At 38.3% G+C, this 13,555-nt stretch overlaps 1 protein-coding gene across 1 annotated transcript in view; it reads left to right on the forward strand.

The window, feature by feature from the left end:
* PAK2 (p21 (RAC1) activated kinase 2) overlaps positions 1 to 13,555 on the forward strand; it is an 84,833-nt gene that overhangs the window by 65,725 nt on the left and 5,553 nt on the right. Inside the window, exons 6-13 of the mRNA XM_003412939.4 lie at positions 231 to 338; positions 1,916 to 2,048; positions 3,291 to 3,354; positions 4,494 to 4,542; positions 5,048 to 5,160; positions 6,859 to 6,976; positions 9,164 to 9,263; positions 11,619 to 11,815. Of these exons, the coding sequence (XP_003412987.1) occupies positions 231 to 338; positions 1,916 to 2,048; positions 3,291 to 3,354; positions 4,494 to 4,542; positions 5,048 to 5,160; positions 6,859 to 6,976; positions 9,164 to 9,263; positions 11,619 to 11,815 (882 nt within the window). The remainder of the gene's footprint in view (positions 1 to 230; positions 339 to 1,915; positions 2,049 to 3,290; positions 3,355 to 4,493; positions 4,543 to 5,047; positions 5,161 to 6,858; positions 6,977 to 9,163; positions 9,264 to 11,618; positions 11,816 to 13,555) is intronic.

The raw sequence follows: 13,555 nt of genomic DNA on the forward strand, positions 1-13,555 counted from the left end.
TTATATTTACCACTTGCATTTATTTCATAAACTAACTTTGCCATAGCTTTTGTATAAGATTATCTTTACTTTTAAAAATAATTAGATCAGAACCAGTGAGGCTTTATCGGTCTGAAATGAGCTGTTAAATCAGTTTCCTCAAGTATGTTTAAAAAATAGTCATATTTTAATTTACTGTTTTTACCTTCATTTCACTTGCCTTCCTGACTTTGCTCATGTGACAAATGCAGTTGAATGCAAAGGGCTCAGAGACATCCGCACTAGTAGCAGAGGAAGACGATGATGACGAAGAGGCTGCCCCTCCTGTCATCGCCCCACGACCGGATCACACAAAATCAGTGAGTGTTCCATCCGTGAATTGGCTGTGTGTGTGCACCTGTCTCTGTTTGATGTTACATAATCTCTAATGATTATTTTTAAAAGTTTCCAGGCTTCAAACATTTTAGTATGGTGAAATTTAACTAGATCTTCACTTAATGGCCACTCATCAAAAAGCTACTTTTTAAAAAATAAGAATCACATGGCCTCTTTAAAAGTTTTTTTCTTTCTGTATTACACCTTTGCTTCCAAAGAGTTCATCTGTTTTTCTTACTTTCTCAGTCTCAGTGCAGATAACTGCCTCAGTATATCTAAAACTTAAATCTTACCTCTTTACTCAAATTAGGTATTTTACCTACCATTTTACATCTCTCCGAAAGCCTTCATGTCCTTTAGGAGGCTGCCGAGAGTGAAGTTCCTAAACAGCTGTGAGAGAATTTTAACAATGATGACATAGTTGGAGACAGAGGAGAGAGCTTCTGTGAGTCCTGCTCTTCTCCCTGTGCTCATTCCAGGAAAGTGGGGGGCAGATCTGTGCAGGGGAGTGGGGTGAAATAGTCTCCCTGTACTCATTCTAGCAGAGTGGGGGGCAGGTCTGTGCAGGGGAGTGGGGTGAGGTGATCTCTCTGTACTCATTCTAGGAAAAGTGGGGGGCAGGTCTGTGCAGGGGAGTGGGTTGAGGTGGTCTCCCTGTACTCATTGTAGGAAAGTGGGGGCAGGTCTGTGCAGAGGAGTTGGGTGAGGTGGTCTCCCTGCAGTAATACTAGTCAGTGGGGGGCAGGCTCTGTGCAGGGGGGTGAGGTGAGGTGGTCTCCCTGTACTTATTCTAGGAAAGTGGGGGGCAGGTCTGTGCAGGGGAATGGGGTGAGGTGGTCTCCCTGCACTAACACTAGTCAATGGGGAGCAGGTCTGTGCAGGGGAGTGGGGTGAGGTGATCTCCCTGCACTAACACTAGTTAGTGGGGCGCAGACTGTGTGCAAGGGAGTGGGGTGAGGTGGTCTCCCTGTACTCATTCTAGGAAAGTGGGAGGGCAGCCTCTGTGCAGGGAAGTGTGATGAGGCAGTAGGACAGCTGACAGCTAGGGCTTTGAGGACTGCATTGGATCCTGATCTAATGATAAAAAACCAAAACCAAACCCATTCCTGTTGAGTTGATTCTGACTCATAGCAGCCCTGTAGGGCAGAGTAGAACTGCCCTGTACAGTTTCCAGGGAGCAGCTGGTAGATTTGAACTGCCAACCTTTTGGTTAGCAGCCTGGTTCTTACCCTTTAGAACTAAGTGTTTGAAATGAAGTGGTAGCAATTATATTTGTGTAAAAACAAATTTCTCTTTTTTTAACCTAGTTTTTAAGCTCGTGCTTTTTTCTGCTACATTGTCAGCATGTCATAGTATATGTTGTACCAAAGAAAAAAGACTTCATGGTTACATTCTTCGTAGTTACATGTCTTTTATAGTCTGAAAATATTATTTTTATTCTTTAGAACGGTGGAAGAAACAACTTAGTTTTGGTTAAAAATCATAGAACTCAGTAGTGTCCCAGTAAGCATATCTGAGAAGACTTTTCCTCAAACCTCAGTAATGTGCTGTCTCTCTGCAGATTTATACACGGTCTGTAATCGATCCTATTCCTGCACCAGTTGGTGATTCTAATGTTGACAGTGGTGCCAAGCCTTCAGACAAACAGAAAAAGAAGACCAAGATGACAGACGAAGAGATTATGGAGAAATTAAGTATGTTGACTGCATTGTGTATTATTTTTAAAGTGTTAGCAGCTCTTAAAACACTTGGTGCAGATGCATTTCAATTTATACCATGTGTTTTGGCTTAAAGCATAAAGAATAAATTGTTAACAAATAATAAATTGTTTTCTCATAGGAACAGTAGCTTCAATTACAGTCTGGTGAATCCAAAATAATACTCTTCTTTGCTTGTGTACTAGTCCATTTGAAAGATAGCATGTGTTGACTAGTGAGCAGTGTGTCTCTGCAGGAGTCGGTACCTTTGGGAGCAATACTTTTTCCACTAAGGGTTGAACCTAAGGCACAGTTGTTGGAAATGTTATAAGAAGAGGTTTGTAGATATTTTTGCATGCATATAGCTTCTCAGTGGGAATCTACAAAATGTCCCTAAATAATGAAACAGAGGTCTTCCTATATAGATATGTGTGTAGGCATAAAATCTAGTCTGGGGAAAAATGTTTTTTCTCCTCCCCCTTTTAATCTATCAGTTATTGTTGGCCTGGATCAAGTATTGGAAATAATGCATCCAGTGCCAGGGAGAGGGTAGTGATAACATCTGATTGCAAATCACTGCAGCCGTAGTTTGAAGATAAAGAACGCTAACCTAGAAGGATCAAGGAAAAATACTTCATAGACGGATTGTTTAAAACACTTGTATGCTCTGCATTTATTTGCTCTTGGTTTCTTAGTGCTTTCAGGTATAAACCTGCTTTTAATCTGGTGTTCTACCCACTACCACTAGTTGCCATCGGGTCGATTCCAACTCATGATGACCCCATATGTCAGCGTAGAACTGTGCTCCCTAGGGTTTTTAATGGCTGATTTGTTGGAAGTAGATCACGCTGATTTTATGCCCAGCGTCCTCGTTTTAAAACCCATCTCTTAGTCTTGACTTTGTAGACTTGCCTGAAACAGGTGTCTGATTAGTTTGTATTAATCTTTATAGTGATAAGTAGTTTCCTAAATATATTGAAAGATACAGGATATACTTGAAGAGTCAGAAAAGCCAGTTAGGGTTTATCATTCATGTGGATATCTTTCATGTATTATTTCTGATGGTAAATGGTTAGTGTTTTGGGTTTCAAACATATTTTTGAAACTTAATATTACGTTTGAAAACCACGGTTCTAAAACAAGTGGAGCTTATTAAAAGAAATAGTGATATCGCAATTAATTTACAATTTCAGAATGCTTGACTAAGCTTCCAATTTTTGTTGTTACTGTTTAAAATAGGAACTATCGTCAGCATAGGTGACCCCAAGAAAAAATATACAAGATATGAAAAAATTGGACAAGGGTAAGTATTTGTGACTGTATTGCCACGATGTTCACTACTTCCTGGATGTACCACATGACATCTCTGTGGCCTGCTGACCTTGAGCACTTTAACAGTATGCTAGGACCAGTGCCCATGGGGATTTGTGTAAATAGATGATAATGCAGTTATTTCTAGATGCTGTTAAAAAACTGTACTGCTAGCTTGGTTTCATATTACTGTTTTTTCATATTACCCCTTGGTGGTAAAGGATTAGGTGGATGGGAAAATTGCCCACCAAATATATTTTAAAAACAACACACTGCTAGATGATATGCAGTGAAACATATATCATCTTTGGTTCTCCTGATCCTCTGATTTTTGTCCAATTACTTGTATTTTTAAATTCCACTAACTGAACTTTTTTTTTCTTGCTTGGGAGTAAGTGTACATCTTGAATTTTTTTAATGTTATTAATCTCTGGAAAGAGTTCAGTGAATTTGGAAAGAGATCTTGAACGTTTTTTGAAAACATCCTTAAGAATTTCTTTTTAAAACTAAATTCTGTTGCAACATTGATTTTAATAGAATGTGAAAACGATACTCATGAGCAGAATAGTGGATAAGCCGTAGTGTATCCGTACAGCAGAGAAAATGGGTCAGCAAGAGTAACGCCTCTCCATATGGAGGGGTATCACAAATGCAATGTGGGATGAAAAAAGCAAGCTGCCAAAAGTACATCCAAATGAAACCATTTATGTGAAGTTAAAAATTACGCCAAGCGTATCCTGTCTGAATATGCAGCGGCACCCTATGTAATTCAAGCACGAATGGAGAAGTGCACGGAAGTGATGCACATCGGACACAGCGTCAGCACCAGATACAGGTTACCTTTGGGAGGAGAGTGCTGCCAGGAAGCTGGCACACAGGACCTTCAGATGTATTTATAATGCTTTAATTCCTAGCCTGGGAAGTGGATTCATGGCTGTATGTTATATTTTTCTTCACACTTTTTTGTATTTCTGAAATATTTCTGTTGTGTTTTGGCTACAAAGATTGCTTCTTTCTTGAAGTTTTAAAAATGTTCTTTAATTCTTTTGTTGTAAGTGTATGAAGTCTTTGGATATGAAAAATGATAGTGATTTGAAACCTTAAGTCTGATTGTCTCTCTTTTCCTCCTAGTGCTTCTGGGACAGTTTTCACTGCTACTGATGTGGCATTGGGACAGGAGGTAGCTTTCTTCCATATTTACCATATTTCTAGGTGTAACCATTGGCTTTTAGTGTAGGAGGGAACTAGTTAAAGCTGAGAATAGTCAATAGGAATCTTTTTTTAAATTGAGTATGTTTTCAGAAACGCTGTGTATAATTTTATAGTACTTTGCTCATTAAGAGGAACAAAGAAGGAATTATGGGTTGAGTTTCATAAACAAACAAATAAAAAGATCATTTTCCCAGCTTGGAATGGAAAGAGGATTAATTCCCGGTACCGGGCTGACCTTAGGTTGGTTAATCAACTTCAAGATAAATCTAAAAATATTTTTAGACTCCAAGTATTGCAAAACATTGTGTATAGGCACTGTGGAAGTAAAAGTACTACCTATGAATAAGTTACAGGTCTTGTTGTATAATAGAGTATATACACAGAAAGTTAAATTATGAACTGATTGGTGTATATAATTTTCTAAAAGAGCCAGAACACCTGTTCTGAATTTTTTAATCCTGTTCTCATTATAGGTTGCTATCAAACAGATAAATTTACAGAAACAACCCAAGAAGGAATTGATCATTAATGAGATTCTGGTAATGAAAGAATTAAAGAATCCCAACATAGTTAACTTCTTAGACAGGTAAATATCCATATTTCCAAAATGTAAGGATAAAAATAGAAATTCTAAGTTTCCTGGCTTGGGGTGGGGGGTTAGCCACTTAAGTTAAACTAGGGCAAAATGTCAGTGCTGAGAAGTAAGCTTGAAGGAGAATGGGGAGAGAGAAAATAGCACATATACAGCTTAGTAGGTACCTGGATATCACTTGACAGGTGAGAGAAGACGAATGAATGATGGTTATTGCTGATGGTACTTATGTTTGTGGCAAGTGATCAAAAGCGGAAATGTCAGGGAATAGTTGGCTGTGATTTGTGTCTTTAGAGGGATGACTGGCCACACGGTTTTTAAACTTGTAGATCAGCTTTTAATTTCAAATGCTATCCTTCATGGGCAAATAGTGTATATTAAAACCTCATTTAACTTGTCATCGTTGTTAGGTGCTGTTGAGTCGGTTCCGACTAATAGCGACCCTATAGGACAGAGTAGATCTGCCCCATAGAGTTTCCAGGGAGCAGCTGGTGGATTTGAACTGACGGCCTTTTGGTTAGCAGTGAGCTCTTAACCACTACACTGCCAGGGCTCATGTTTAACTCCGGAATTCATATTAAATAGCAGAACAAAAAGCAGAATAGAAACTTATGTATGTTATTACAAGTTATGTTTTTTTTTTTTTTAGACCGCCTCATATATGTGAGTGAAAGAAAAATAGAAAATAAATGAAAGTTAGAATAGTGATTATATTTGAGAGGAGCATGAGTGATGATCTTATTTCCATATTTAAATTTCTTTAGAATGAGAAAATAAATAATACATTTTTTTAAACTTTAGCTCTAGTTAAAGGGACCATGTTCATAGAAATAAATTTTCCTGGTACTTGAAGATTTAAACCAAAAATCATCTGCTTTTTAAAATAGTATTTTAAGTCAGTTTAGCTTGTTGGTTAAGATAAGCCACAGCCTTTGGGGTCACTTACACCTGGCTATAGATTCTGAGTCTGTCACTTTCTAGCTATGTGCCCTTGAACGAGTTACTTAAGTTCTCCAAACCTCAGTCTCTTTATCTGTAAAACAGGACTAAAAATGTCTACCGTATAGGGTTATTTTAATTGGAACAATCTGTGTAAACACTCATTAAAATTGTGGGCATAGTTTAACTTTAAAATTATTCAGACTACTTATAATGACTGTCAGTTCTTTTTCTTTGCTGTTATATAGCAGCTTCCTGTTCTCATCCTAGCTCTCAAGCCCCAGTTTCATTATTAGGGTATATTTGAATTCTTCCAGCTTCTACTTGGCTATTTCTAATCTACTATCTGAATGATCGGATAACAAGGATTGTTAGGATGTTACTTAAATTGTCTCTAAACTCAGGGTACTTGACCCAGCGCACTCACCAGCTGTGGCCATCAAGCTTTCTGGCGCCATTTGATTGGTCCAAGGTCTGTTTTATTTCCCTTGACCTGCTGGCCAAGCGGGGTCTCATTGTAATGTGCTTTCCATTTTTTAAAATAACTTGTCCTTTAATTTTATTGACTTTACTAACCTTCACGGATTGGGACAGTGGAAGGAAAGGTTTCTCCCATAGAGAAATTCTAATTTAGATGGCTCTTACTGAAGACAGTCAGTGGAATTAAAGTAGGCAGTTACGTTCTTCAACCCAGAGTACCCTGTATTTAGAAAAAGTCAAACTGTGAGTGTATTTTGTGTGCTCTACTTGTAGTTACCTGGTGGGAGATGAATTGTTTGTGGTAATGGAGTACCTTGCTGGCGGGTCACTTACTGATGTTGTAACAGAAACCTGCATGGACGAAGCACAGATTGCTGCTGTGTGCAGAGAGGTGGGTTTGCGCCATTGCTGATAAAGCTGCAGCGATGTGGGTTAGCGAGAGACGAAAAAAGGGAAAGTTTTTCTGCACAGGTAATTTTTATGGTGTGAGATACTTTCTCTGTCCACAGCCTCTGCAAGGTATCTCCATACCACTTTATCCTGTGTTTGCATTCCCAATCCTTTCCTTCATGTGTGGGATAGTTTTGGGATGAAGGAAGAACCTGTGAAGAGCCCTGTTCACTGGTAAATTTCAGTAGAGGGTGATCATAATAATTTATCATTCAAATCAAGACACTTAAGAGAGTAAAAGGGGTTGTTATTAAAAAATACACCAATCAACAGTGGAAACCGGGAATATCCCACGCAAAGCAAGACTCACGTTCACCTTACATTTCAATAAGTCTGCATCTGGCTTTGTTGACCTCACCGAAGGTGAAGAAACTGGTTGCTTCTGTATATTAATTAATGAATTTCTAGACAACCGTTTGCTTAAGCCAATAGAATGCTATCAGTTTGCTCTAAGTCGAAAACACACCTTTTTTCTTCCATCTAATCTTTGCCTACAATCAGACTTAAGGTAATGCTTTCTTATTGTCATCAATAACTGCTTTTCTTGTAATATCAAGGAATATTGTCACAAAGGGCAAAATTGTAAATGTTTTTAAGACTGTTGTATTTTCAATGATTCGGCTTTCAGCAGTTATACAGTAGTACATAAATGAATTATAAACTTCCTTCATGTGCAAACAATACATAAAATGTTTGCCCTCTTCAGCTTTTATTAAGGGGTTTTAATAAAATACTCTTGACAGTTTTAATTCTGAATTATGCTCCTTCTTTCAGGAGGGAAGAAAGTAAGAACCGTTACTTAATAGTTATGATTAATCTTACCAAAGATTGCTTTGGTCACTTAAAAGCTGACATAAACTTAACAAGAATTTATCTGTTAATACTTAATTTGCTTTTCTAATGATTTTTTTTCATAATTGATATCAAGAGTAATTATTTTAGGAATTTCTCTAATTGTAATTAAGTTGGGTTTTCTTCCATAAGCCACAATAGAAAATTTGTGACAATGGTTTCTATTTATTTGTAGAAGTATTTTTCTGGGGATTGTTCTTTTCAGAAATCTGCTTAAATGCCTGGTAAACACAGTGTGGTAATGCACTGCTTATCTAATTGTTGCCTTGAATGAAAATCAGAGTATCTTGAATGACATTTTTAGTTGTTATGAACAATAGGCAGACTACTTGTTCTTCTCTAATGGGAGTAACTGTTTCCAGGTTTACGATTTATATGCCGAGTTGATGTCTGAAAGCACTGGGGCAAACACATTAAAAAATATATCATCTCCTTCTTGTATTTGAGGAAGCGAGGAGTTTTTCTCCACTTTTTGACTAAATGCTTTCTGAAATGTGGCATAAGAGGAAAGTAATTTTCTGGTCATTGGTGTCCAGCTTCATCTAAAAGCCTGCCGTAGAAGCAGCAGTGGAGCGTACATCCTTCATCACGCTGATGAACAGCTGACTGGAACCAGACCACCCAGATCTTACACATTCCTTGCTAGCCTGCACTGATGAGACTTCTCAATAGCTCAGATTCAGATGAGAGTGATCACAAGTTTATCCTTTACCATTGAAATTATTTCTAAAGAGCCTGTGCACATTTACAAAATACTGAAAGAGCCTAGAAGTTACAGACTGTAGCTATATTTTACAAATGAGAGCATTGAAGACTGATATTCTTAGGGTTTTAATTAATCAGGGCAGAGATACGACTCATTCATAGTCTCCTCTGAACTCAAGCTTCGTATATTCCATAGACAACATTAGAAGAGTCGAATTTGGAAAGACAGCATACTCACAGTATGAGTAAGTCATCCTTTTCCCAGGGCAGTGAGCCACAGAATGCCATCATGCCTCTCCCCCACCCTCAGCTTTAAATTCACTTTGACAATTTTATACTTTGATTCCAAAGGCTACAGTATTTAATATCTCTGGGTATGATCAGAGGGTGGGAAGGAGAGAACTGATTAATGAAGGCATCTTGTAATCAGAACTTTGCAAATGAGAGGATTTTTTTCTTCTTTATAGGTGTAAGTACTGGAGTGCCTTCTGTAGAATATAACTATGGAATATGAACCTCCCTTGGCTTTTTCAGGGACTGTTTTATTAATTGGTGTTTTTCTTCTGCTCAGTGTTTACAGGCACTGGAGTTTTTACATGCTAATCAGGTGATCCACAGAGACATCAAAAGTGACAACGTGCTTTTGGGGATGGAAGGATCGGTTAAACTTAGTGAGTAACAGATGAACGAGTAATATGTTTGTCTTATAACTTCCTGCCTTTTGCTTAATAAAAATAGAACAATTAGTTTTTTATGCTTTACTGTGTGGAGGGGGAGGAGTGTAGTGTACAGAACATGGACTTTCAGCCTGGAAGCCTGGATTTAAATATCATCTGCCACTGCTTGCTGAGTCATTTCGGGCAAGTTTTAGTCTCTGTGTGTCTCTTTCCTCGTTTGTAAGATAAGGAAACTAAGAGCACCTATCTCTGAGAATTTTTCTGAGGATTAAAAATGTGAAGCACTAAGGAACTGGGACTGTCCCAGTGATGACACTGTGTTTTAGAAATGAACTTGAGTTTGTCTCTGCTGTCTGTTAGACATTTTCATCATGCTGCTGAGCATTCTTTGGCTTCTGTAGACCATGGCCTCATCGAGAGGGCTGTGTGACCCTGACCTCAGGAACGGCGACGGAAAAAATCCCTTGTGAACCACTGTCTCTCATAATCTTCTGTCTCTGACGTGGTAGAGTCATGAAAAAGTTGTGCAGGATCTGTATGCTCTGCTGACTATACTCTCACTTCCAACATGCCCTCTGGAGGACTCGAGAAGAACGCCTTCTGAGGCTTCTCCAGACACTCAGAACTGAAGGCATTTCCTAGATCTAGGGACCAAAAACTTTCTTCCCCTCTGCGAGAGGGATTGGCTCCTTTTGCAACTGCAACATCTCTTTTTTAAGCTACACCCTCCAAAGGTTATTCAGCCACCAGAGAGGAGGTGTGGGTTCTTTTAGATTGTCAAAATACATGATTAGAAACCATAAAGTAATCTTAGTGGGCAAGCCAGAAATGCGCATTCTCGTACATTTATGTCAGAAACGAATGTAAAATGAATTACTTTTTTGGGTAACAGTTTGACCTGTCTCTACCATTTATTAGATAATCACCTCAGGCAGGTTATTTATATGTATATGTATATGTATATGTGTATATGTATATGTATATGTATATGTATATGTATATGTATATGTATATGTATATGTATATGTATATGTATATATATGCCTCAGTTTTCCCCATTTGTAAAATGGGAATGATAACAAATGTACCCATTTTGTAGGGTTATCATGAGGGTTAGATAATGATCATTTTTATAAGGACTTGAAGCAGGGACTGGCTTGCTATAGCTGTTAATTCTGTAATTATCTGATCCAGCACTTGCTCTTTTAGGACTTGGTTTTATAAAATTACTGTACAAATAAACACATAAGTACAAGGACGTTCTCTGCAGCCTTGTTTGAAATAAAGGAAAAACTGACAGTGTCCCAAAGGTCAAGCAGTAAGGGAATTAAAAAAAAAAAAAAACCCACTGCTGTAGAGTCGATTCTGACTCATAGCGACCCTATAGGACAGAGTAGAACTGCCCCATAGAGTTTCCAAGGAGCGCCTGGTGGAGTTGAACTGCCAACCTCTTGGTTAGCAGCCGTAGCACTTAACCGTTATGCCACCAGGGTTTCCAGTAAGGGAATGGTTAAATAAATTATGATATTTTTATACCCTGTAATATTTTATAGTTATAAAAATGAGTCAGATCAATGTACTAATATGGAAAGATCTCCAAAAATAAATTCATTCTTAAAAAGATAGCTTACAAAATACCTTATTTAGGCAAAATAAACCAAGCAGTTCATGGGTATTATTTGCACTTTAAGTAAGTGCATAACAGAAGGCCTGGAGCTTACAAACCTAAATGTTAACAACGAACAGTGGCTACATATGAAATAGGAAGGGTTTAACAGTGGGAAAGAGGAAAAAGTTCTAGATTCTAGTCCTGACTTTTCCACTCAGTTTGCATTGGGTACCAAACTAAACATCCTGCTCCTCAGGTATAAAATGAGGTGGCTGGAGTAGATCAGTGCCAGTGAGGACTTCATAGGGACATCACAGTTAGATGCATCCTTTCCCTAGGCCTGCTGCTAAGTGGGATGCTTAGTGATTCTAGCCTCTCTTTATCTTATTCAAAAGTAGTTTCTACTTCCTGACTTTGGCTCATTCACTTCATTTAGTCACATTTGGTGACTTTTTCTTTTAGATCTCTTTCAATTTTATTATCTTTATTTTTAATGGGCTTATTTAGAAAAAGACCTGATAATTTGCATCCTGCTTGTGGGAAGTAAAAATAAACAAATGAGAGTGTATAGTATCATCAAAATATTTTAAACCCATTCTGGTTTATTTTATTAATAAAATATTAAAAAACAAGATGCTGAGTAGTTACAAAGCAATTAATTCTGTCATTTGAAGTGTACTCTTTCTGATAAAGCAATCCATGGGAACCATTAACTCTGGACGATTTCTTTTGTTTTATAGCCGACTTTGGTTTCTGTGCCCAGATCACCCCTGAGCAGAGCAAGCGAAGTACCATGGTTGGAACACCTTACTGGATGGCACCAGAGGTGGTTACACGGAAAGCCTACGGCCCTAAAGTGGACATCTGGTCTCTGGGTATTATGGCTATTGAGATGGTAGAAGGAGAACCTCCATACCTCAATGAAAATCCCTTGAGGGTAAGACTGATTAAACACCAGCCTTCTTTTAAGGAAAATACTTTCCTTTAAAACGTTTATTTAGAACCTGCTTGTGCGGGTCACCGGCCAAGGATTTAGAATACAAAGTAGGTAAAACCTAGCCTCTGCACTCTGCTGGAATCATTTAAAAATCATTGAGTTGAATGTGTCAAGTAAAGGATTTGGAGAGTTTTAGGAAGCTGTATGGTTTCTAATTTGCATGCAAGTAACAATGTACTGACCTTTCTATAGAAGTAAAGGTTCCTAGGTGTACTCATCAGGTTATCAACTTTGAATCTTGGCCTCTGTACCCCAGGATTCAGGGAAGAGGAAAGTGAGACCATGTCTCTGAGAAAGCTGTACAAATAGAAATGTTAAAGCCCATATTTAAACAAAGGAGTGAGGGTCCTGAGGTACACATGAGGCCAGCATACTTTGAATTAATATTCCAGCAGTGGAAGTGAAGAATTTGGGGGTATTTTTTTTCTTCCTTCTTTTTAAATTACCATATATGGTTCAACATCATTGGTTATTAAGGAAATGCAAATCAAAACCATAATTAGATACCACTTCATACCCCCTAGAATGGTTATATAGTCAAAAAGACGGACAGCAGCAAATGTTGAGGAGGCTGTGGAGCAATTGGGACCCTCAGACAGTGCTGGTGGGAATGTAAAATGATGCAGACATTTTGGAAGGCAATTTGGCAGTTCCTGAAAAAATTAAACACAGAGTTATCATATGATCCAGCAATTCCAACCCTAAGTATATACCTGAGAAAACAATAAGCATACACCCACAAAAGCTTACACATGAATGTTCATAGCAACAATATTCATAACAGCCAGAAAGCAGAAACAACCCAGACATCCCTCAGCTGGTGAATGGATAAATGGAATGTGTTTTATATATATACATATATAATGGAATGTTACCCATCCATAAAAAGAAGTGGTGAAGTACAGATACAGGCGTCCACATGGATGAACCTTGAAATCGTTACGCAAAGCGAATGAAGCCAGATGCAAAAGGCTGCATGTTGTATGATTTCATCTGTATGAAATATCCAGAACAGGCAAATCTGTAGAGACAGAAAGTAGATAAGTGGTTGCCAGGGGTTGCAGGGAGGGGGATTGGGGAGTGACTGCTAACAGGCACGGAGTTTCATTTTGTGGGGCTGAAAGTATTCTGGAATTAGACAGTGGTCATGGTTGCACAACCTTGTGGCTATCCTAAAAACCACTAAATTGTGCACTTTAAAAAGGTGATTTTTATGGTTTGTGGATTTTATTTCTCAAAGCTGTTACAAAAAAGAGCTTTAAAAGTACCACATTTGACTACAGACTTATTGCAAAAAATTAAAAAAAAGATATTTTTTCAAAAGAAGTTAGACATGACACAAACTGGGGTAGATGCCAAGGAAGTGATTACATGAGAGGAATCAGGGACGGTGGAAAGAAAAATGGAATTTAGATCCACCGAGTCAAGGATTGCTGGCATTGGGGTACTAGGAGTGGAAAAGATAGGAGGTGGAGTATATCCGAGATTAAGGGTTGCAGTTATTAGCGTTGATAAAACCCATTGCCGTTGAGTTGATTCCAAGTCATAGTGACCCTACAGGACAGGGTAGTACTGTCCCACAGGGCTTCCAAGCGATGGCCGGTGAATTTAAACTGCCAGCCTTTTGGTTAGCAGCCGAGCTCTTCAGCACTGTGCCACTAGGCTCCATTAGCGTTGGTA

This window comes from Loxodonta africana, chromosome 1 (genome assembly GCF_030014295.1).
Source record: "Loxodonta africana isolate mLoxAfr1 chromosome 1, mLoxAfr1.hap2, whole genome shotgun sequence".
In the NCBI taxonomy this organism is placed as follows: domain Eukaryota; kingdom Metazoa; phylum Chordata; class Mammalia; order Proboscidea; family Elephantidae; genus Loxodonta; species Loxodonta africana.